At 45.2% G+C, this 26,025-nt stretch overlaps 1 protein-coding gene across 2 annotated transcripts in view; it reads right to left on the minus strand.

Moving 5' to 3' along the window:
* LOC145344259 (thioredoxin reductase 1, cytoplasmic-like) overlaps nucleotides 1-25,475 on the minus strand; it is a 42,834-nt gene extending 17,359 nt beyond the window's left edge. The window contains exons 1-7 of one of the 2 annotated variants that reach the window (XM_080191304.1): nucleotides 25,371-25,475; nucleotides 13,101-13,222; nucleotides 9,213-9,285; nucleotides 7,883-8,002; nucleotides 6,672-6,814; nucleotides 3,624-3,739; nucleotides 918-1,143 (exon numbers count right to left, since the gene is read on the minus strand). In XM_080191304.1, coding sequence (XP_080047430.1) covers nucleotides 918-1,143; nucleotides 3,624-3,739; nucleotides 6,672-6,814; nucleotides 7,883-8,002; nucleotides 9,213-9,285; nucleotides 13,101-13,187 — 765 coding nt within the window. In that variant the 5' untranslated portion in view covers nucleotides 13,188-13,222; nucleotides 25,371-25,475. Of the gene's footprint in view, nucleotides 1-917; nucleotides 1,144-3,623; nucleotides 3,740-6,671; nucleotides 6,815-7,882; nucleotides 8,003-9,212; nucleotides 9,286-13,100; nucleotides 13,223-17,116; nucleotides 17,222-25,370 lie in introns of those variants that run through there. The other variant, XM_080191303.1, reaches the window with a different exon arrangement.
* Nucleotides 25,476-26,025: the final 550 nt, after the last annotated feature.

The raw sequence follows: 26,025 nt of genomic DNA on the forward strand, positions 1-26,025 counted from the left end.
GCAGGCACAAGAGTGAGGAACTGCCCATCAGCCATTGCCGACATCCATTCCCTTCACGAGGGGGGAGTTTAATCACACTGAGGACTGGGTGATAACAATATTGATAAAACACAAAGGTATTAAAATTTAAATCTTTGAGAACAACAATGTGGTGAAACATGTTTGAGCATTAAATTCCAAACACTCGCCATTAAGCAAAACAGTCAGCATGTTAAGGGGGCGATATCCTTTATCTTATTCAGTTAGAAAAACTTAAGTTTATTTAAAAGTCTCACAAGTAGGCTTACATTAACACTGCAATGATGTTAATAAAAATCCCCCAAGTTGCCACACTCCTGCGCCTGTTGGGGTAACACTGAGGGAGAATTTAGTATGGTCGAAGCCCCTAACCAGCACATCTTTCGGACTGTGGGAGGAAACCGGAGCACCCGGAGGAAACCCACGTGGGGGATACTAACCGCTAATTTCCTGGTTAGGATCCCTCCTGTCACGCAGGAGACTGGGGTTCAGTTCCCCGATGGGGAGTGTAATTCACATTCGGAGGTACAATTTTGTCTTTTGAAAAGAATTTAGACAATCACATGGGTAAGATGGGAATGGAGGGATATGGGCCCCAAATGCAAACAATTGGGATTAGTTTAGGGGTTTAAGAAGGGAAAAAAAAGGAGGGTGGCACAGAGAAGTTGGGCTGAAGGGCCTGTTTCCACGTCATAAACCAGAGGTTTATGAGAACGTGGAGACTACACACAGACAGTGGCCCAACCGGGAATGGAACCTGGGTCCCCGGCACTGTGAGGCAGCAGTGCTAACCACTGTGTGCTAAACACTACAACACGTGGAGGTACAAAAGAGGTTAAATGGCACCATCTTCCTCATCACTGCTCCAGCTCCAACACAGGCACACAAAATTTACTCACCTTAGTTGGCACAAACTGCCGAATGATTTTGACCCCATGGGTCTCCAGGTACTCTCCAGCCAGGTTTGCCATCTGCTGGTCGAATCCCCGGAGCAGGATGGAGCGAACCATCACACTCACGTCCAGACCCAGCCCGGCCAGAAATCCGGCACACTCCAGCGCAACGTAGGAAGCTCCAACCACCAAGGTCTTCCCCGGACAGTAGGGCAGCGAGAACAGATCGTCACTAGAACGTGGATTAAAAACAGAATGAGGGAACTTCTTAAAGAGGAGAGACTTGCATTTCTATAACACTGACCACTGGGCGTACTTTCCAGCCGGCGATGTACTTTGTGAAGCGTAAGTCACCGTTACGACTTGGGGAACAGGGCAGCGCTCAAACTCCCACCCAAAGCAATTATGATAATGACCAGAAAATCTGTTTTTATGATGGTGATTAAGGGTTAAATATTGGACAGGAAATGAGGGTGAACTCTACACTTCACTCGCGTCTCCAGCCTCAGAATAGATAAGATTCCACGATATTTTTATCATTCTTCTCAACCTGAGTGATTGGTCTGCCTTATCTGTATTCTTAATTTAGAACTTACCTATTTTGAATTAAGCAACAAGAACACAGCAGGTTGGGCAGCATCTATTAGAAGAGGAAAGCAGTAAATCTGTGAGGGGTGGGGGACTAGTGAGATGCTTTGAGAGCGATAGGCCAAATAGCCACCTTCTGTACGGTAGAGATGCTATTGTTCTATAATAGAGGAAAGTTCTTTGATGAGGTATCTGAAGATGGTTGGACACCAACATGAGGAACTTCCGCTGCGATGTCCTCAAACCGAAAAGACTGACATCCAGCAACCAAAACCATCTTCCTTTGTGCTAGGTACAACTCAGCCTAGAGCTGTGAGACAGCAGTGCTAACCACTGTCGTACACAGACCTTCTGCTGGGAAACATCTATGTACAAAAGCTGTTAAGTAAAATCAATGGGATAGTTGTCTCTGTAGACTTAAGGGGCTGAATGGCCTCTTTCTGCACTGTAGGACTCTTGTGAATATTGAGTACCCTGTTTACTCCTCCAGTCTTCTGTTGTTAAGTGCAATTTCCTCCAGCGTAGCAGATCCCATCACTACATCACCCTCTATTCTCAAGTACTTCCTTTGATGTTGTGTCTGAGTCAGGACCACAGCTGCTTCAGCTTAAAAAGAGTTAGTCCGCTGTCACACTCAGGCCTCCACAACAGCTGGCATCTATGAAATTTGCTGGGTTTTCTTTTCCCCCTTTTTTAAAATAGACTGTTTCTCCATCTGGTGTTTTCACCCACCCAGCAGCAGAATTAACAGAGGGGGCTGTTCAAAGGTTCCAGGCAGCATTGAGGGACGGGGCTTATAAATGGAAGCAGGCAATAGTCACTGCCCATCCTCAACGCCAAAGTTTTAAGGGCAAGGTTTAAAGGAAATGTACGAGGCAAGTCTTTTTTTGTTATACACAGAGGGTGGAGGGTGCCTGGAACTCACTGCCGGGGGGAGGTAGTGGAAGTAGACACGATCGTGACTTTTAAGGGGCATCCTGACAAATACATGAACAGGATGGGAATAGAGGGATATGGTCCCCGGAAGGGTAGGGGGTTTTAATTCAGTCGGGCAGCATGGTCAGTGCAGGCTCGGAGGGCCGAAGGGCCTGCTCCCGTGCTGTAATTTTCTTTGACAAATGTTGAGTGGCCTTCCCCGATACAACTGACCATTCCAGAGGCAATCAAGAGTTAAACCACTTTGCTGTGTGTCAGACCAAGCAAATAACAGCAGACTTGCTTCGGCTGACAAATGATAATCTGTCATTTCACACTTGTTTTTGATTCTCTTTTTTTTAAATTCCAGAACATTGAAAATTTGAATTCCCCAGTTGCTACGGTGGGATTTGAACCCATGATTGACAAGTTTTAGTCTCTGGATTACAGGGGAGGCAACAGCCTAGTGGTATTACCGCTGGACTGTTAATCCAGAAACTCAGCCAATATTCTGGGGACCCCAGTTCGAATCTCGCCATGGCAGATGATGGAATTTGAATTCAGTAAAAAACCTGGAATTAAGAATCTACTGATGACCATGAAATCATTGTCAATTGTCAGAAAAACCCATCTGGTTTGCTAATTTTCCCCCCCACCCCCCCTCAGAATCCCTACGGTGCAGAGGGAGGCCATTTGGCCCATCGAGTCTGCACTGACCACAATCCCATCCAGACCCTACCCCCATAATCCCATGCAATTACCCTAGCTGGTCCCTCTGACACTAAGGGGCCATCTACCATGGCCAATTCATCTAACCTGCACATCTTTGGAGTATGGGAGGAAACTGGAGCACCTGGAGGAAACCCACGCAGACACTGGGAGAATGTGCAAACTCCACACAGACAGTGACAAGTTGGGAATTGAACCTGGGTCCCTGGTGCTGTGAGGCAACAATGCTAACCACTTTAGGGAAGGAAATCTCTTCGGCTTACCTGGTCCAGCCTACACGTGACTCCAGAGCCACAGCAATGTGGTTGACTTTCAACTGCCCTCCAAGGGCAATTAGGGATGGACAATAAATGTTGGCCAGACAGTGACGCCCATGTCCCACAAATGAATAATAAACATCAGCAACGCAACTAACAGGCTCCTGTACCCTGCTAGTTGACTTAACTGGTCTAACCTCCTACCTATATGAAAGATTATTACCTGGTGATGCAATACTCTTTATCACCTGGAATTCCCAGGTATCGAGGCCTCTCTCCAGTGGCTATGATAAACGTTTCTGCAGTGTGAACTGTTTCCTTTCCTTTTTTATTTGTTGCCTAAAAACAAGAAGGAACTCCGTTAGTAAATTTATTGTAATCATAGCTGGACCCGCAGGGATTGAGCTAGGAGGAGAGGTTGAACAAAGTGGGGCTTATTTCCTGGAATTTGGAAGGTTAAAGGGATGATTTCAAAAGCTTTTAAATCCATGGGGAGGTGCTGTTGGGGGATAAACGAGCTCTGCTGGTTGGGAGTCTAGAACCAGGGTACATGATCTAAAAATTCGAACTAAAACCTCCTCGGGTGTGAAATTAGAAAACACCTCTTCATTCCAAAGGTGGTATTAATGGCTAATGATGGGGAATAACATCATGGGGCAGGTGGTGGCACAGTGTTATTGTCACTGGACTAATAATCCAGAGACCCAGGTCAATGCTCTGGGGATCCAGGTTCGAATCTCACCACGGCAGATGGCAATATTTAAAATAGTTTTTTAAAAAAAATTTAAAATCAGAAGTGCAATAAATCCATTGTCACAAAATAGGGAAGGGAAGGAACCTTAACTGATCTGGCCTCCAAATCCAGTGGTTGACTCTTAAATGCCCTCAATTGTCAAGCAAACCACACAGTTTTAGGGATGGCATGGCCACTCTGGTTGTATTCAAGAAGGTAGCCTACCACTACCAGAGGGCAAATGAGGATGGGCAATAAACATTGGCATTAATTAGGGATGGGCAAAAAAAAGCTCATTTGTTCATCGCCCACATCCCATGAATAAATAGAGAAAAAAAAAACACAATTTTAAATCCCACATTCATCTAAAAAGATCAGCTTTGGTCTCCTGGACGACTGACAGAATTGGCTCAAGGGGCTGAATGGCCTCCTCCTGTTCCTACATTCTCACCCCTTGCTTCAATCAATCCCAAGTGGCCTACAATGGTAAAATCACCATTAGAGGTTAAAAAAAAAGTTTTCTTTGCACTCAAAGCTATTTTTTTAAAAAATAGTTTATTTATTAGTGTCACAAGTTGGCTTACATTAACACTGCAATGAAGTTATGTGAAAATCCCCTGGTTGCCACACTCCAACACCTGTTCAGGTACACCGAGGGAGAATTTAGCACGACCAACGCACCTAACCGGCACATCATTCGGACTGTGGGGAAAACCGGAGCACCTGGAGGAAACCCACACAGACACAGGGAGAACATGCAAACTTCACAGAGACACCGACCCAAGCTGGGAATCGAACCCGGGTCCCTGGCGCTCAGACATCAGTGCTAACCACTGTGCAAGTTTCCACTCATTGCATAATCTACATAAATTTGCATAAATGTAAAATCCTCCACGGACTGTTAGGGCTTGGCAGTAACTGCATCAAAATATATTCATCGATGTACTTTAATATTAATGAGTGTCTCACATGTCAGCTATGAATAATCAGGTTTTAAATTAATGAAAGCAACTGAAGTAATATTAGCTGCTCCTCTCCACAGATGCTACCAGACTGAGTATTGCCTTTCCTTCATTCCAGATTTCCAGCTTGTGCAGTATTTTGCTATTATAAAAATCTACATTACTGGTGTACACTGGTTTCAATAAATTCAATTTTAAAAATGACGAAAATCTTGCCTTCCAATCAGAAGGAGAACGGAATTGGAATAACAATCAGGGCTAGAACCACTTGATTAGAGACGGGAAGGGGCGCAGTGGTTAGCGCTGCTGCCTCTCAGCGCCAGGGACCCAGGTTTAATTCCCGGCTGGGGTCCTCAAGTGGAGTTTGCACGTTCTCCGTGTTTGCGTGGGTTTCCTCCAGGTGCTCCGGTTTCCTCCCACAGTCCAAAGATGTGTGGGTTAGGTGCGTTGGCCGTGCTAAATTAACTCAAGTGTATGGGGGCTAGCAGGGTAAATATGAAGGATTACGGGAAGAGGGTCTGGGTGAGACTCGATGGACTTAATGGCCTCCTTCTGCACTGTAGGGATTCTATGATTCTATGAGCACCTGTAAGTTCCCCTCCAGGACACACATCCCAACTTGGAAAAATTATCACCGTTCCTTTAATTGTTGGATCAAAATCCTGGAATGCCCTCCCTAACAGCACCATGTTTAAAAAGTGATAGCTCACTATCCTCATGCACCATAGAAAGCATTCCTTCTGGTTGTATCACAGCTTGGTGCGGCTCCTGCTCTGCCCAAGATTGGAAGAAACTACAAGAGGCCGTGAATGAAGCCCAATCCATCACACAAACCAGCCTCCCATCCATTGACTCTGTCTACACTTACCACTGCCTCGGCAAAGCAACCAGCATAATCAAGGACCCCACGCACCCCGGATATTCCACTTCTTCCATCAGGAAAATGGTACAAACGTCTAAGGTCACGTAACAACTGACTCAACAGTAGCTGCTGTCAGACTTTTGAATGGACCTACCTTGCATTAAGTTGATCTTTCTCTACACCCTGGCTATGACTGTAACACTACATTCTGTACACTCTCATTTTCTTCTCTATGGACGGTATGCTTTGTCTGTGTGGTGCACAAGGAACAAACTTTTCACTGTATACTAATAGATGTGACAATAAAATCCTCAAGGGCAATAATGCTGTCTTTGCCAACACCCACACCTGCCAAATGAATACATTTAAAGAGAAGAAGAATGTAAAAGATGTACTGAGTGATGTGCTACAAGGGTCGGAGAAGCTACTTTCACGGTGCTATCTGATGGGGAGGGCCAGGAGTTTGATCCAATACCTATAAAGAGCAGCAACACATGTCCAAACCAAGAGGGTGCTATCATTCATCTGTTGCCCCCCCACCTCCCCTATCTAGGTGGGCTCTGGGTTTGCAAGACGTTACTAGTGAACTCGTGGCAAGTTTCTGTTGGAGACATCTTGTTCCAGTTTAAATTTTGAGCTGGCTTCATTAGTTATAGATCTGCGAGCGCTACCCTAGACGTAACTTGATGCGTTTACAACGTGTGGAGCAGGTACCTTGATTTTGTGAGGGCCAATGAATTCTCCACGAGCATTCTGGTAGGTAACACCATTATCTCTTAAAGCAACCCGATAGCCCCAGTTCAAGGAGCCAATGTAATTGTTGATCGCGTCTTTCATAGTTGTCCAATCATGACTAACTGCAAAGAAAATAAATATGATTTTAGCTGCTCGGATCTCTTGGGTCCTGAGCCTTTACGGGGAGCAATAAACACAAGTATAAAGCACAAAAAAAAGAGAGAGATTAACTTCCAGATAGAGTGAACTTTAGAGAGTCAAAGGTTCACACCAAGTCCATGGATCGGACAATTGGGAAAAGATTCACAGTGCTCCCAATTTTCCAAACACCTCTTAGTCCCCTTGACAAATCTACTGTTAAATGCCAGTGTGTTAATGAAGATCCCATTAATCGGAACTCCAACAGCAAAGTCATCCACTGTTGACACAATCAGAAAGTTTGGAAGACAATAGGTGGAATTTTACAGGCACGTCTGACCAAAGCAGACAGAGAATGCTGTCCTGAGCCTTGCTCGCCCCCAGAATCGGGATAGGCAACACGCTGGTAAAATTCCGGCCTATAAATGTGAGGTCATCCATTTTGATAGGAATAACAGCAAAATGGACTATTATTTAAATAGTAAAAAATTTCAGCATGCTTCAGTGCAGAGGGATCTGGGCGTCCTTGTCCAAGAATCTCAAGGAGTTGGTTTTGCAGGTGCAGAAGATAATTAAGAAGGCAAATGGAATTTTGTCCTTCATTGCTAGAGGGATGGAGTTTAAAAACAGCGAGGTTAGGTTGCAGCTGTATAAGGTGCTGGTGAGACCACACCTGGAGTACTGTGTACAGTTTTGGTCTCCTTACTTGAGAAAGGATATACTGGCACTGAGGGGGTGCAGAGGAGAGTCACTGGGTTGATTCCAGAGTTGAGAGGAATGGCTTATGAGAAGAGACTGAGTAGACTGGGGTTATACTCATTGGAACTCAGAAGAATAAGGGGAGATCTTATAGAAACATGTAAGATTATAAAGGGAGTAGATAAGATAGAAGCAGGGAAGTTGTTTCCACTGGCGGGTGAAACTAGAACTAGGAGGCATAGCCTCAAAATAAGGGGGAGCAGATTTAGGATTGAGCTGAGGAGGAACTTCTTCACACAAAGGGTTGTGAATCTGGGTCTCTGGTGCTGAGAGGCAGCAGTATTTTTACAAACCTTTTTCATCAAAGCTCCAGCCAAATTTCCTGGCATCCTCTAGGCTTTGGTGCAGAATCGCAGCTTGATGCATCAACTTTTTTGGGATACAGCCCACATTGACACATGTCCCACCAAGACCTGAAGATGGAAAGAAAAGGACAAAACATAACATTTTAGCTTTTCTTTTAAAAACAACGTGCCCAATTCCAAATGGAATTGGAAAAAAATACATGGGCTGATTCAGAATCAAACAAACACGCTCACAAAAGAGGAGCTGGAGTAGGCCATTCAGCCCCTCTACCCTGATGTCATTCAATAAGATCATGACTGATCCGACTGTGACCTCAACATTCCTCATGGATTCATGTTGCTACCGGGAACTCTTACACGCCAGCGACGTGAATCAGAATTGCACACACACTGCCTGGCTGCTGTAGAACCAGACAGCAAGGAGGCCTTTCAGTCCATCGTGCCTATGCTGGCTCTTGAGGGATAATTCAATTGGTCACATCTTTTCAACGTGAAGGGACAGATTCCTCTGGAAGAGGAACAGACACCTCCGAGAGAGGAGTTACTAGGGATTAACGTGGGAATTTTGGAATACTGGTGAAGTATTATTTTGAGGCATTGTATGTGATCAAGTGTAGCAGGTTTAGAATCCATGGTTCCAAGATTGGCGCCTTTCTCAGCCTCGTGTGTTGCTGCCTCACATATAGAGCCGAGAGGAAAATCAGCCATGATCTAACCTAATGGAAGAATGGGCGCAAGGAGCCAGAAGGCCTACTCCTGCTCCCAATTCATAGGTGCATGGGATAGTGTAGTGGGACCTTTAATCCAGATTGCTTTGGGGAGTTGGATTCAAATCCCACTACTGCAGCTGATGGAACTACCTGGAATATAAAACTAGCCTCAGTGACCATGGTGGTTGTAAAAACCCATCTGGTGCACCAATGCTCTTTAGAGGAGGAAATCTGCCTGTGTTATCCGGTCTGGACTGCACGTGACTAACTGATCGTTGAATTGGCCTCAAGCCCATCAGCTCAAGGGCAGTCAGAGCGGGCAGTGAATGCTGCTCTTGCCACATCCCAGTGAATCAACTAAAAACTTGATATTTTGATTGCCATTGAAATTGTTGACCAATCATGACAATCAAGATAATAGTTGGCAAACACGACAGAGCTCTGACAACAAGGGAACTACTGAACCGCAAGACAAAGGAAGTTAATGGGTTGAGTATTGTGCAAAAAGCTTTTGTGAAAGGAAAAGTCCACGCCAAGTCTCTTGGAAATCCATGAATAGATTTCCTGGGTGCAAAGATATAGGAAAGCATTATTAAAGATTTATTTACCCCATGTGGTCCCGAGGGGTGTGGGTGAAACATAATCCAAGACCAGCACTTTCTTCCCATATCTGGCAGCCGCCTGTGAAACATTGAGCACAGTGTGAATGAGATGTAGCCGTGTATCAAAACCCACCTCACAAGCAGCTTATTCAGCCTTCCACGCCTGGCTCCACACTCCACTGAGCGGTAAAGTGCACTCACTGCTGTTATTTTGAAAGCAGCAACCAATTTATACACAGCAAGGCCCCCAAAAACCTGGGGAGAACTCCTCCACCTTAGACATCCACCCAACAGACCACTTTACACATGAAAGACAGCACCTCTGACCAAGGAGACAGAAAGAGGCCATGTAGGCTTTGACCCATCAAGCCTCACTGACCATAACCCCACCCAGACACCATCTGCATAACCCCACATATTTTCCCTGCCAATCCGTGGACACTAGGGTCAATTTAGCACGCCAACCTAACCTGCACATCTCTGGACTGTGGAAGGAAACCCATGCAGACATGGGGAGAATGTGCAGACTCCACACAGACAGTGACCTGAGGTTGGAATCGAACTTAGGTCCCTGGAGCTGTGAGGCAGCAGTGCTAACTACTGATTTTAGTTAAAAAACACACAACAACTTTAATTTTTTAGTGTCACAAGTAGGCTCACATTAACACTGCAATAAAAGTTGCTGAAAAATCCCCTAGTCTCCACACTCTGGCACCTGTTCAGATACACTGAGGGAAAATTTAGCGTGGCCAATGCACCTAACCGGTACATCTTTGTAGTGTGGGAGGAAACTGAACACCCAGAAGAAACCCACAGACACAGGGGGAACTCCACACAGAGTCACAGAATCCTACAGTGCAGAAAAAAGCCATTCGGCCCATCGAGTCTGCACTAACCACAATCCCACTCAGGCCTTACCCCCGTTTCCCTACATATTTACCCACTTATCGCTCTAACTTATGCATCCCAGGACACTAAGGAGCAATTTAGAATGGCCAATCAATCTGGCCTGCATATCTTCGGATTGTGGGAGGAAACTGGAGCACCTGGAGGACCACACAGACACAGGGAGAATCCACAGAATCACCTGAGGCTGGAATCGAACCCGGGTCCCTGGTGCAGTGAAGCAGCAGTGCTAACCACCTTGCCAGTCCAGTGATGTCAAGCTTACCATCTTCCCTGAACATCGTGACCCAGTGACAATAGTTTTTAAGATTTGTTTGTATTAACTGCATCATGCCAGCAGTTCAACCCTCGGAGAGTGGGGTCAAATTGAGCCTACAGCAGGGGGCAAGTTATCGTGGGCTATGACACAGAGTCCTTTCTAATTATGAGCTGTGCCACTCCATTAGGTCAAAAAGAGTTCAAATAAATTGACAAAACGAAAGCCGGGGAGAGGTCCGGAGATGTTAGAAATGCAGCGATGCATTGTCTGAAAGACTGGAAGCAGCAACTTCTCCGAAAGGAAATCAGATTAATGTACATGATGGGGAAAGACATGAGTACTGTGTGCAGTTTTGGTCGCCACACCTACGCAAGGATATTTTGGCCTTGGAGGGAGTGCAGAGGAGGTTCACTAGGCCAATACCGGAGATGAGGGGGTTGGACTATGAAGAGAGACTAAATAGACTGGGTCTGTACTCGTTGGAGTTTAGAAGGATGAGGGGGGATCTTATAGAGACGTATAAGATAATGAAAGGGATGGATAGGGTAGAGAGATTCTTCCCACTTAGAAAGGATAGCAGGACTAGAGGGCACAGCCTCAAGATAAGGTGGGGGCAGTTTAGAACGGAGTTGAGGAGGAACTTCTTCACTCAAAGGGTGGTGAATCTCTGGAATTCTCTGCCCGTTGAAGTGGTGGAGGCTACCTCGCTAAATATTTTTAAGTCACAGGTAGATAGGTTTTTGACAGACAGGGGATTTAAGGGTTATGGGGAGAAAGTGGGAAAGTGGAACTGATCCACTTCAGATCAGCCATGATCTTATTGAATGGTGGGGCAGGCTTGAAGGGCTAGATGGCCTACTCCTGCTCCTATTTCTTATGTTCTTATGGCAATGGTGGGCTAATTGGATCGTTCTGAGTTATCTTGGGCTGAATGATGACGTGGAGATACTTTATCTGGAGGAGTGAATCAAAGGACCCTACAGTGCAGAAAGAGGCCTTTCGGCCCCTCGAGTCTGCACCAAACACAATCCCACCCAGGCCCTACCTCCATATCCCTACACATTATACCCATTAATCCTTCTAACCTACACATATCCCTGGACACTAAGGAGCAATTTCTTAGCATGGCCAATCAAACCCGCACATCTTTGGACTGTGGGAGGAAACCGGAGCACCCGGAGGAAACCCACACAGACAGTGACCCAAGCCGGGAATCGAACCCAGGACCCTGGAGCTGTGAAGCAGCAGTGCTAACCACTGTGCTACCGTGCCATGAACTGAGCAAAACCTCCAGATCCTGTAAGATAGGGGTACTCTTGGGTGGAAATAATAGAATAGGGAGTGACTCATTGAGATCTTGAAGGTTTAAAAAATAAGGGTTTATTCTCTTATCTACACCACTCCCCACCCCCAAACTCAGTATAAATCTGTTGATTCTCTTTACTCTGATGAAGGGTGATCTAGACTGGAAAATGTTGGTTCTGTTCTCTCCCTACAGATGCTGTCAGATGTTCCAGCATCTGCAGTATTTTGTTTTCATCTAAAGTTTATGAAACACTGTTAAATTAGTGTTTATTTTCTTTATTCCTTTTCTTTAATGATAAAATGAGAATGATAAAATATTTAGTGTGATAAACATTGTTGCAAAAAAATTCTCAGCTACATCTCCCTCAAGATCACAATAATAGCAAAATGATTTTTAATTCAGCATGCAGTTGGCATTTGAAGTGTTATACACTGTTCACACAGACAGCTGATGGCCTAGTGGTATTATCGCTAGACTATTACTCCAGAAACTCAGCTAATGCTCTGTGGACCCGAGTTCGAATCCCATCATGGCAGCTGGCAGACTTCGAATTCTATTAAAAAAATCTAGAATTAAAAATCTACTGATGACCACGAAACCATTGCCGATTGTCGGAAAAACCCTATCTGGTTTACTAATGTCCTTTAGGGAAGGAAATCTGCCATCCTCAAGATGTCCAAAAGATGTGCGGGTTAGGTTGATTGGCCATGCTAAAATTGCCCCTCAGTATCCTGGGATGCTTAGGTTAGAGGGATTAGCGGGTAAAATATGTAGGGATACGGGGGTAGAGCCTGGGTGGGATTGTGGTCGGTGCAGACTCGATGGGCCTCCTTCTGCACTGTAGGGTTCTACGATTTACCTGGTCTGGCCTACTTGTGACTTTGTGAGTTACAGCAATGTGTTGACTCTCAACTGCCCTCCAAGGGCAACTAGGGATGGGCAATAAATGCTGGCCAGCCAGTGACACTGTGTCCCACAAATGAATATGGCAATGGCTCATGAATTGCTTCCTTCTGGGATTTGTTTTTTCACAAGCCCAGTGATCCTCCTCAGGACTTAATAAGTAAACTTTATTCAGGTCACAAGTAGGCTTACATTAACACCACAATGAAGTTACTGTGAAAATCCCCCACACTCTGGGAGAATTTAGCATGGCCAGTGCACCTAACCAGCACGTTTTTCCCGACTGTGGGAGGAAACTGGAGCAAACCCACGCAGACATGGGGAGAATGTGCAGATTCCAATTAGACAAGACAGGAATTGAGCCTGGGCCCCTAGTGCTGTGAGGCTAACCACTGTGCTGCCCTGTACAATGCAGAATCATTTACCTCAATGCAATCAAACATCTAGCAAAGAAAAGTAGTATCTTTACAAAGCTATGGACTCACGGTCACCTCTATACGACCACTGCACTGAACTGTACCTTGGAAGCAGAGAGGCCCCCAGAACCTCCTCCAATGACAATCAGGTCATAGTCATAGGATCCCCCCGATCCAGTGGCTTCACTCATTGCCAGTAATTTTCAAGCTTGTCGTCTTGGCGAACCTTAAGGAAAGATGGAATGAAAATTAACACATTTAGATACAAAAAAACCCATCATAGAAATCAATTCTCCTGATTTATTTGCTCTTAAAGAATGGTAACGTAACGACCGATATTAAGAATGCATTGCCTGCAAAAAAAAAGTTCTCTCATTCTTGTCAATACTCATTCTGTACAGAATAAACCCAAAGTTAACTTCAGGCCAGACTCGAGGGTCCCTCCTCCCAACATAACGCCCATCCAATTTGATCAGAGATGCAGAGTTAGGCAGGGTTTTATATTTGTTGCTTCTCACTGCCATAGTAATACGAGTACAGTTTAAAGTAAAGTATTCCTAGAACCACAGAATCCCTACAGTGCAAAGGGGATCATTTGGCCCATTGAGTCTCCAAAAGAGGTTCCCACCCAGGTCCCCTCCCTCCTATACCCATAACCCACACTGCACACTTACTATGTCTAAAACCCCAAACCCACACATTTTTGGGACACTCGGGGGTCAAGTTAGCATGGCCCATCCACCTAATCCACACATCTTTGGAGCGTGGGAGGGAATCCACGCAGACATGGGTAGAACATGCAGACTCCACACAGACAGTGACCCAAGCCAGGAATTGAACCCAGGTCCCGTGAGGCAGCAATGCTAACGACTGTGCTGCTCAAGTGCAAAAATAATGGATTTGAGGGAAAATAAAAGTTGAAAACCCAGAATGAGTGATGTAAAGTGGTCAACAGACACACAAAGGAATGGAATGGGGAGCAGAGGTAGAATCATAGAAACCTTACAGTGCAGGAGGCCACTCTGCCCATCAAGTCTGCACTGGCAATAATCCCACCCCGGCCCCATCCCTGTAACCCCACTAACGCTTCTAACCTGTGCATATTGTTATTGTGCTATGTTGGTTTATGATCTTGTATTAAAGGTGGCATGTTCATTGCTGACAGTGTTATATCAGGTTTTTTTTTAAAATAAAAATTATTGAGATTATATTCTAGTTTGTAATTTGGAAGTGTAATGTATTTGTGAATTGTTTAAATACAAAAAAAGAGTGGGAGGGCACAAGGAGCCATTTTTGAGATCAGGTTACAGGTTTACCTACCCAACATAAAGATTACTGACCAGGGTGGTCAGAGGAGAGAAGAAACTGCTTGGCTTTGTGAATCAGATGCAGGAGGGAGAAGGTGACGGATGCACATACCCCACAGCCATCTCAGGGTCCCAGGAGATTTGTCCTGGCATTTTTGGGGGGGGGGGGGGGGGGATCATTACAGTAGACTTTGCTAGTGGATTTAAGAAACTCTGAAGACTGAGGAAAGTGCCCGGAGACAGTCAAAAAAAAAAGTTAGTGACCAGCAAACAGGGATACAGGAACTTACTGAAAGCTGGGATTAACTGTGATCTGCAATGCCATGGAGAGGGCAATGGGGAACAAGTATAAAAGGGGCAAGTTCCTTCCTCGTTTAAAGTAAGGGTTGCCTACAAAAAGTGTTTAGTCACTAGTGCCAGTCATTTGTTACAGTAAGAGTTTTAAATCTTTTCACCCATGAACATCTAACAAGATTATGACTTTGAGTTTCTTCAGAAACAATAAAAAAATTACCTCTTTAGTACTGCAAGAGATAATTCTGACTGTGATTGTGTCAACTGAGTGTAGAATAAATGATAGCAAGTCAGCATCCAGTTTAACATCCTTTCCTATTCTTATCCCACTGGTGAGAGATGTAAAAATGTGTCCTGGTCTGCTGTTATTTGCTTTACACCACTACCCTATGCAAGGCAAAAAACTGGATTTAAACACAAGGATAGTAATTCTAACCCAGCTCTCTGGGACCAGGTGTAGCCAATTTTACACCCTGTCCAATTTTACTCAACAACTTGACGAGTTAAGATGAGCAGTGTGAGAAGGCAGTATTATATCCAATCCCTCCACTGCTGCGACAGGTTAAAATTGTCCCCCATGGTCCTTTTGCCAAAGGGGTAGAGTGATCAGGAAGTGGAAGAGAAAGTGGAGGAGATAGATTCCAGCATAGTTTTCAAATGGGAATTGGCTGAGCACCGCAACAGCGAACGGAATTGCAGGATTACAGGGATTGGGAGGGCAGGTAGGACCATCCGGATTGCTCTGGCGGAGAGCTGAAGGACTGAATGGCCTCCTTCTGTGCCTTAAATCCCACAGCGCATGGCTGATTGGTTGTGTGAGCTGCCCTTTTGCTGGGAAGAAAAGCAGAAAGGTGATAGAGAATTGACAATCTTCAAATCCTCAAAGAATACTGGTTCAGGCTGGAGCTTCTTCCCTGGATACTTACAGCAATAATTCCACATCTATGATGGAAAGGTACTAACCAGTAGACACAAGAACAGCTTCTTCCCTGCTGCCATCAGACTTTTGAATGGACCCACCTTATAGAATCATTGTACAATGCAAGTAGGGGGTAATTCAGCTCATCGAGTCTGCATCAACAGCAATCCCACTCAGAATCTATCCCTGTAACCCCACATATTTACCCTAGCTAGTCCCCATGACACTAACAGACAATTTAGCATAGCCAATGCACTTAACCCACACTGTGGGAGGAAACTGGAGGACACCCACACAGACATGGGGAGAATGCATCTGTGTGGAGTTTGCACAGTCACCCAAGCCAGGAATCGAACCCAGTGCCCTGACACTGTGAGGCAGTGGTGCTAACCACTGCGCCGCCATTATCAAGTAGATCTTTCTCCACACCTTAGTTATGATTGTAATGCCACATTCTTTTCCTTCTCCCCTACCTACTGTATAAAGTATATTTCATCTGTATAGTACACAATTCTTCTCACTGTATCCCAATACATGTGATAATAATCAAATCTGCCAGTCACATACAACCTGAGATTAACCTTTTAGTCTGCATCCCACCCCCAGCATATCCCCAACATTTAAAAAAATTCTCCAAATGTTGGAGAAGGAAGCCCATCCCTAATTGCCCTTGAGAAGGGAGCTGCCTTCTTGAACCTTTCTGGCCTCCCATTCCCTACTTGGCAAGGAGGAGGTCTGAACTGGAGAAGGAGCTCCATCCATCCACGCACCAAAATAAAAAAACCCCACCCACCACAAATTTCTACTTTGTGACTACCAAAAAAAGAGAGAAACGGGGAAAAAATCCGAGCTGGTTTGCACATTGCCGCCTTGGTTCTGCTTTGTCACGGTCCGTGTGGAGGAAGGAGCGGATAGTCAGGGTGGGACACAGAGCCTGGCCCCGTGTAATTCCAGATGGAAATTACATCCTCAGCCCCTTCTCCCCGGGACACACACCCACAGAGACACCAAACAATATCCATTTTCATTTAAACTAGAATAAAATCATCTCTTTCACCCTAATTCTATGGCCAGTTTCATCTCCTGGGGAACGGCAGCACGTTGTTAACGAGCAGGCAACACCATCTCTCCGCAGTGCAGTAAGATTTTTAAAACCTTTTAACTTCTTAAAAAGCCGAATAAAGCAGATAAAAACCGGTGATTAACGTGTAGAAAGAGCTCGCGTTAACTCTTCACACAAACAGTTCTATCAACGTAGAAATAAAATTCTCTCCCTCTCTGTTTTAACCGATTGGGTTAAGCTCGTTCCATTCTCCAAGTCCTCAGGACGCAGAAACTCATTTAGATTCTGAGCTCCCTTCTATTTCCCAATCACACGCCAATTCAAACACACACACCACCTCTTGCTCCAAGACGCAATCGGTACTGTGCTGTTTGTGTTAAATTTCACTCAAAAAGAAAATGGCTTGTCCATACGTTTTTTTCCCGAAATAATACAACACACACAAATCTCACATCTACAATGCATCGCCTTCTAGACATCTCTACCAAGCTACTACTGAACCATCAAGCCTCCACATGTTGAAGGAGTGAATCCTACCTGTAATTCTGTCGGTCTGTCTGTCTCTCACACACACTCCCTGTACTGCATTCAAGTCACCACATCTGACACAATCCCCTTCCTTTACCAGTCAGTCAGTCAGTGCTAGAGCTTCCTGAGCTACACTCCACCTACTTTCCAATGACGAAATGAAGACAATTGGCTTAAGACGGCACAGGAGGGAGGAGTCTTTTAGCTTTGACTCACAAACTATTTACATTCCAAGCCCCCTTGAGATTGCTCTCGTTCCTGGGAAACTGACTCAGATTTGGTTCGTGGCGGGGCAGGGGCACCGGGACTGGATAGAATGTACTCGCTGAGATGACTGGAAACCTCTTAATTATATATAAAAAAAATTTGAGGCTGCGTGAATCAGCAGAATTCCTAAGATAACCCGGTGAATCATAGCCACCTCCTTGTCATTAGAATTCCTGCAGAGATTTTCTGACCTCACTCGCCCCGAAAATCCTGCCTGAGACATTTCCATGGTGTGATGACTAGGGGATTTTCACAGTAACTTCACTGCAGTGTTAATGTAAGCCTACTTGTAAATGATAGATAAACTTTTACAAACACTTTTCTTAATAGCTGAATCACTCCATCCCACGCAACATCCTGGTGAGTCTCCTCTGCGCCTTTTCCGATGCAAACACATCCTTCCTCTAGTGAGGCAATCGCAACTGCACACAGACCTGTATCTGTGGAGTCCCCATGTTCAGTGAGCTGATCAGAGTTGAATTGTTGGTTGCTCTCCCTGTGTGTTACACAGTTGAGTTTAGTGGGCACGCATGCTCCACTCCCCGGGCAGTGGAATTTTTAATGTAATAAAGTTTTTTTTAAAAGTTTATTTCTTAGTATCACAAGCAGGCTTACATTAACACTGCAATGAAGTTACTGTGAAAATCCCCTAGTTGCCACCCTCCGGCGCCTGTTCGGGTACACTGAGGGAGAATTTAGCAATGCACCTAACCAGCACGTCTTTCAGACTGTGGGAGAACATAAGAACATATAAGAACATAAGAACATAAGAAATAGGAGCAGGAGTAGGCCATCTAGCCCCTCGAGCCTGCCCCGCCATTCAATAAGATCATGGCTGATCTGTCGCTGCTCAGTTCCACTTTCCCGCTTTCTCCCCATAACCCTTAATCCCCTCTCTTATCAAAAACCCATCAACCCGCGTCTTAAAAATATTTAGCGAGGCAGCCTCCACCACTTCAACGGGCAGAGAATTCCAGAGATTCACCACCCTTTGAGTGAAGAAGTTCCTCCTCAACTCCGTTCTAAACCGCCCCCCTTTTATCTTGAGGCTGTGCCCCCTAGTCCTACTGTCTTTTTTGAGTGGGAAGAGTCTCTCCATCTCTATCCTATCCATCCCATTCATCATCTTATACGTCTCAATGAGATCTCCCCTCATTCTTCTAAACTCTAACGAGTACAAGCCCAGTTTATTCAGCCTCTCCTCATAGCTCAACCCCCTCAACTCCGGTATCAGCCTAGTAAACCTTCTCTGCACTCCCTCCAAGGCCAAAATATCTTTGCGCAGGTGTGGCGCCCAAAACTGCACACAGTACTCCAGCTGCGGCCTCACCAAGGCACCCGGGGCACTCAGAGGAAACCCATGCAGACACGGGGAGAATGTGCAAACTCCGCACAGACAGTGACCCGAGCCGGGAATCGAACCCAGGTCCCTGGCGCTGTGAGGCAGCAGTGCTAACCCACTGTGCCACCCGGGGTTAAAAAGGAATACTGAAAGTAAAATGAAAGCAGAATATTGCGGACGCTGGAATCTGAAACGAAAACAGAAAACCTCAGTGGGTCTGGCAGCATCTGTGGGGAGAGAAAAGAGCTGGTGTTTCGAGTCTAGATCCTGAAAGGAAGTTCATAAGGACTGTCCGCAACTCGAGGATGGCATCTATTCAGGATGATGAGTTTCTTCTCTGGCTATTCATGTGGCTGAACAGGTCAACTCTGAACCTGCAGATCTTTGGGTATGATGTGGAAATACTGGCATTGGACTGGGGTAAACACAGTAAGAAGTCTGACAACACCAGGTTTAAGTCCAACCGATTTATTTGATCGTAAACTCACAAGCTTTCAGGGTTTGTCCCTTCGTCTGGCCTCCTTAAACCTGGTGTTGTCAGACTTCTTACGATCTTTGGGCACACAGGACATTCCCAGGAGGCAGTTGATCCAGAGCATGGGATTTACTTCCTTTCTTTTCCTGCTCTGCCGCTGCTCTGCCTCATGGCTGTAGATGTTGTGACTCAATGCGTGAACCCGTGATCAGTTGCTGCTGCTGTGTGTGATTGGGAACAAGCTTCTCCTGCACACTAATGTCGCCGTCTTTCAGAGTGAGCTTCAGAATCAGTCAATCCACAGAGGTAGCTGAGAGTCTCCAGGCTTTTCCTCCATGCTCCAGTGCGAGAATCCATGGCTAAACCACCATCGATGGGAGAGCATCCAAAAAAAAATGAATAATAAACAACAAAGCCTATAGCGCCATTGGCATTCCCGCTGAGACCTCCTATGTTTTCGTTCACATCAGGAATCCATGGACTCATCCTAAAAGTTTGGGAGGGAAAAAATAACTCTCTCTGCCCAGCACCAACACCCTGACTTCAGGAGTGTGGCAATTGTAATCAAAGACCATAAGACATAGGAGCAGAATTAGGCCACTCGGCCCATCGAGTCTGCTTCACCATTCAATCATGGCTGATATTTTTCTCATCCCCATTCTCCTGCCTTTTCCTCATAACCCCTTATTAATCAAGAACCTATCTATCTCTGTCTTAAAGACACTCAGTGACCTGCCCTCCACAGTCTTCTGCGGCAAAGAGTTCCACAGATTCACCACTCTCTGGCTGAAGAAATTCCTCCTTGTTTTAAAGGATCATCCCTTTAGCCTGAGGTTGTGCCCTCGGGTTCTAGTTTTTCCTACTAGTGGAAACATCCTCTCCACATTCACTCTATCCGGCCTCACAGTATCCTGTAAGTTTCAATAAGATCCCCCCTCATCCTTCTAAACTCAAACGAGTATAGACCCAGAGTCCTTAACAATTCCTCATATGACGGGCTCTTCATTCCAGGGATCATGCGATGGAAATTATCTTTCCCTCTTATCCGCTGCAGGGATTTCTTGCAAGCCACACAGACAAAGCATACCATTCATAGAGAAGGAAAGGAGAGAGGGCAGAATTTAGTGTTACAGTCATAGCCAAGATGTAGAGAAACTTAGTGTGAGGTAGGTCCATTCAAGAGTCTGACGGCAGTAGGGAAGAAGCTGTTCTTCTGTTGATTGGCACGTGATCTTAGACTCTTCTATCTTCTTCCCCTTGGAATAAGGTGGAGAGAGAATATCCGGGGTACGTGGGGTCCTTGATTATGCTGGCTGCTTTTCTGAGGCAGCGGGAAACGTAGAGTCAATGGATGGGAGGTTGGTTTGCGTGATGGATTGGGCTACATTCACGACCTTTTGTAGTTCCTTGCAGTCTTGGGCAGAGCAGGAGCCCATACCAAGCTGTGATACAACCGGAAAGAACGCTTTCTATGGTGCACCTGTAAAAGTTGGAGAGAGAGTGGTAGCTCAAATCCACTTCTTCTGCTGTAATCTTTAATGCCTCCGTCTATATGAGAGTCTGACTCCAAATGCCTTGGGGGAGAGATGTTTACAAAGCACCTTCAGTGCACAGAATTGTTACTGTTGAAATCTCTTGCTATCTATACTAGCCAAGCAATATAAGTGCAATCTAGAAGGACACTTTTATCCATTATTTTGCAGATAAGCATGCAACTTGGAATTTGAGATTTGTACCTTCGTATCTGCATTGTAAAAATACGTTTCTATTCCCGAGATTCAGCTGGAGCCATTTTTGTGCCTCAGAATGTCTCGGTGAGGGCATGAGAAATTCCCCCCTAAATCTCTTTCTCTCTCCTCCTCGAAGCACGCCATAAAACCTACCTCCTCACCTGCCCTAATGCTTAACAAAATGTTCAGGGGGATGCGGGCGTTGCTGGCAAGGCCATCACTTGTTGCTAATCCCTAATTGCCCTGGAGAACAGCTAAGAGTCAACCGCAGTGCTACGGGTCTGGAGTCACATGTGGGCCAGACTGGGTAAGGACGGCGGATTTCCTTCCCTAAAGGGCATTCGTGACGAGGTGAGCTTTTCTGACAATTGAGGGTAGTTGCGCAGTCACCATTACTGTCATTCCGGATACATTGAGATTCATTTTTACATTTGAAAAACTGACCACAAAAGCCCATAGAAGTTTGGTGACTCGAGGACCACATGACCTCCCTTGTGGATTGAAACCATTTCCCTGAACAAGAAGGAACAGAACGAACCTTCCGGACTGACGTTGATACAATGCCCTTCCCCAAACTAATTCAAAAGCGCATTATCAATGGAATTGTATCTTTCAAATACAAGGACACCAACCATCTCAAACTCACAAGCAGTAAAATTCACAACACAGGATGTACAATTGGTCAAGAGCTTCAAATTTTTAGATGTCCTAACCACCAACAACCTCTCCTGGTTCCCCCGTGCCGGCACTATAATTAAGAAGCCCCACCAATGCTTCTACTTTCTCAGAAGACTGAGGAAATTTGACCTGTCAGCTATGACACGGGGTCACAGGTTCAAGGTGAAGGGGGCGAGGTTTAACTCAGATGTCAGAGGGACGTATTTTACACAGAGGGTGGTGGGGGCCTGGAATGCACTGCCAAGCAAGGTGGTGGAGGCGGACACGCTGGGATCGTTTAAGACTTATCTGGGTTGTCACATGAACAGACTGGGAATGGAGGGATACAAACGAATGGTCTAGTTGGACCAATGAGCGGTGCAGGCTTGGAGGGCCGAAGGGCCTGTTTCCTGTGCTGTATTGTTCTTTGTTTTTTGTATCACTCACCAACTTTTACAGAAGCACCATAGAAAGCATTCTTTCTGGTTGTATCACAGCTTGGTATGGGCTCCTGCTCAGACCAAGACTGCAAGAAACTACAAAAGCTCATGAATGTAACCCAATCCATCACACAAACCAGCCTCCCATCCATTGACTCTGTCTATACTTCCCGCTGCCTCAGAAAAGCAGTCAGCATAATTAAGGGCCCCACCCACCCCAGACATTCTCTCTCCCACCTTCTTCCATCGGGAAAAAGATACAAACGCCTGAGGTCACATACCAACCGACTCAAGAACAGCTTCTTCCCTGCTGCTGTCAGACTTTTGAATGGACCTATCTCCCATTAAGTTGACCTTTCTCTACACTGCGGCTATGCCTGTAATGCTACATTCTACACTCTTTCCTTTCCTTCTCTATGAACAGTATGCTTTGTCTGTACAGTGCGCAAGAAACAATACTTTTCACTGTATACTAATACATGCGACAGTAATCAAATCAATGAAATAACCACCACTTTACATGGAAAAAGACTTTGAACTTGTACATGTCAGATGATGAGACAGTCATTATTTCTACTTGCTTTTAAAAGCAGCACAAGATGGTCTTCAGACAGAGTCCCACAAAAAGACATTGAACCCACTGCAACTCATCTGAACAGCTATAACGAGCAATTCCTTGAAGGGGTGAGAAGGACCCTTCCAGCGTTTTACAATTTCAGGTGTATCTGGGAACCAACATGCTGGAAGTATGACTATAAGAAGCCTCACCGTTTACTGAGAATCCTTCATTTTACCAAACTTTCATTTCAGCCAAAGCATCAACTCATCTAAGAAACTACAGGCCTGCCATGAAAGAGCCCGAGATATTTATAATTCTAACTGCATTGTTTTATCTTCACCTGTATCTGGTCTTTGTGCGTGTGGCTGAGACAAGTGAGTGAGTTATTGCATTTTAAACATCTGGGGTAAAAGTGTGATGATTAAAAAAGTCTTTTTTTTCCATGAAAAGCTTGCTGTTGGAATTATTTAATTGTAACAATCACTCTGAAGGTAAGAAAAAGTTTAAAATGCAACACACACTTACAAACATACTCCTGCCTACCCAAAACCAGATGCAATTTCACAATTGGGTGGGAAATCTGCCCTTCCACCTACCAAGGCCCTCAAGAAGCCACTTAATGGTCATCTCTGGGCCTTTTCCCACTCAGCCTCAATTGTGAGGTTAGAGGGAGCAGGTGTGAGTAGGATGGGAAGAGAGAAACAACTATTCTCCATCTCAGGCAGAAAGGGAAGTGTCCTCAATCTGAAGGTCCCTTATCCATCGGGGCACCTCCCCTTTTGGGACTTTGAAACTCTGGCCCATTCACCCCGAGCTCACTGAACTACATGAGCTCCCATCCAAGTCAAGCCTTGATTTTAAATTCCTGTTTTCAAATCCCTCTAACTAAATTCCTCTAAAGAAGTGGCAGATGGAACATAATGTGGGAAAGTGTGAGGTTATACACTTTGGAAGGGGGAATAGAGGGATAGGTTATTTTCTAAATGGGAAAATGCTCAGGAAATCAGAAACACAAAGGGAATTGGGAGTCATTGTTCAAGATTCTCTTAAGGTTAACATGTTGGTTCAGTTAGCAAGGCAAACACAATGTTAGCATTCATGTCGAGAGGACTAGAATGCAAGAGCAGGGATGTACTTCTGAAGCTGTATAAGGCTCTGGTCAGACCCCATTTGGAGTATTGTGAGCAGTTTTGGGCCCCGTACCTAAGGAAGGATGTGCTGGCCTTGGAAAGGATCCAGAGGAGGTTCACAAGAATGATCCCTGGAATGAAGTGGACGTGCAGAGACTATTTCCTCGGGTGGGTGTAGCTGGGGGCATAACTATAAGGTTCATGGTGGGAGATGTAGGAGGGATGTCCGAGGTAGATTCTTCACTCAGAGAGTGGTTGGGGTGTGGAATAGACTGCCTGCTGTGATAGTGGAGTCAGACACTTTAGGAACTTTCAGGCGGTTATTGGATAGGCACATGGAGCACACCAGAATGATAGGGAGTGGGATAGCTTGATCTTGGGTTTGGACATAGCTGGGCACAACATTGAGGACTGAAGGCCCTGTACTGTTCTACGTTTCTATGTTTCTATGAAGAGCTTGTCGTATGAGGAACAGCTGAGGATTCTGGGTCAGTACTCGTTGGAGTTCAGAAGGATGAGGGGCGAATCTTATTGAAACTTTCAGGATACGCTGAGGCCTGGATAGAGCGGACGTGGAGAAAATGTTTCCACGATTAGGAAGAATTAGAACCAGAGGGCACAACCTCAGGCTAAAGGCACGATCCTTTAAAACAGAGATGAGGAGGAATTTCTTCAGCCAGAGAGTGGGGAAACTATGGAACTCTTTGCTGCAGAAGGCTGTGGAAGCCAGGTCATTGAGTGTCTTTAAGACAGAGATAGATAGGTTCTTGATTAATAACAGATAAGGGGAAAAGGCAGGAGAATGGGGATAAGAAAAATATCAGCCATGATTGAAAGGCAGAGCAGACTCGATGGGCTGAGTGGCCTACTTCTGTTTCTGTGTCTTATTGTCTAATGGTTTTATAATGCTATGCCCATCCCTTTCTCTATAACCTGCTCCAACTTCACAGTCCGCCAAGCCATCCATACCTGACTAATTCCAGCAATTTTAGCATCACTGATTTCAGTCACTCCACCATTGGTGGATGTGCCTTCAGTTGCTTGGCTTCTGAAACTCTGGATTTTCTCCCTAAATCTTTCAAGCCCCCTCTCCTTCAAATCCCACCTCTACACCCAAGCTTTCGGTCATCTGTCCAATGTGTCATCTTGCGCATCTGTGCCCAATTTTGTTTGATAACGTTTCTGTGAAGGAGCTTGCGACAGAAAGAAAGATTGAATGAAGGGAAAGAAAGAAAGGAAGAAAGAAAAAGAGGAAAAGAAAGATAGCAAGAAAGAGAGAAAAAGAAAGTAATAAAAATGAATGATCAAAAAGACAAAGAGGGAGAAAGAGAAAAAAAGAAATGAAAGAAAAATAAACAGAGAAAGAAAGAGTGAGAAAAGGAAAGAAAGAGAAGAAGAAAGAAAGAGAATAAAAGAAAAAGAGGAAAAGAAAGCGAGAAAGATAAAAGAGGGAAGAAAGAAAGAGAAAAGGAATGAAAGACAGGAAAAGAGGGACAGGAAGTGAGAGCGAGAAAGGAAGCCAAGATGACTAGATGTCTCAAATTGCTCTTTAAGGGGTTTTATAAACACAAGTTGTTGTTCGATAATGCAGAAAGCACACACAAGCATCTAAAGTTCAGCAGGTTTTATATTGTGGGCATTAGGGTTTTGAAAGATTACTTGCCAGTTTGTGCGTTGAAACCAACTCCACAGCTCCTTTACTCCCTCGATACCGGGTGCACCAGTAGGTCAAACATGTCAGCAGCTGTTCCCTGAAGGATTAGGCTGACTGCCAGAGTCACGATGACAGTGCAAAATCTCACAGCGAATACCAGCAAGCGAACACAATCACTTCTGCCTGGGTGAACACTGAGACTGCTGCGCCCTGAATGAGTTACTGAGTCTGTATCAAATAGAATCAAGTATTCAGCTGTCAGATGTGGCTCAGTTGGTCACATTCTCACCTCCAACTCATGGGGGGCCGGGGGTCGGGGGGGGGGGGGGGGGGGGGGCTAGTAATCTCGAGACCCAGGGTAATACTCTGGGGACCTGGGGTTGAATCCTACCACGGCAAATGATGGAATTTGAATTCAATATAAATCTGGAATTAAGAATCTACCAATGACCGTGAAACCATTGTCGATGGTCGGAAAAACCCATCTGGTTCACTAATGTCCTTCAGGGAAAATAAACCTGCTGTTCTGACTTGTTCTGGTCTAGATGAGACTCCAGTCCCACAGCAATACGGGTAATTCTATGGTTAGCGGATGGCACAGTGGTGAGCACTGCTGCCTCACAGCGCCAGGGACCCTGGTTCAATTCCAGCCGTGGGTCACTGT

This window comes from Carcharhinus amblyrhynchos, chromosome 6 (assembly GCF_965287045.1).
Source record: "Carcharhinus amblyrhynchos chromosome 6, sCarAmb.v2.hapA, whole genome shotgun sequence".
Taxonomy (NCBI): domain Eukaryota; kingdom Metazoa; phylum Chordata; class Chondrichthyes; order Carcharhiniformes; family Carcharhinidae; genus Carcharhinus; species Carcharhinus amblyrhynchos.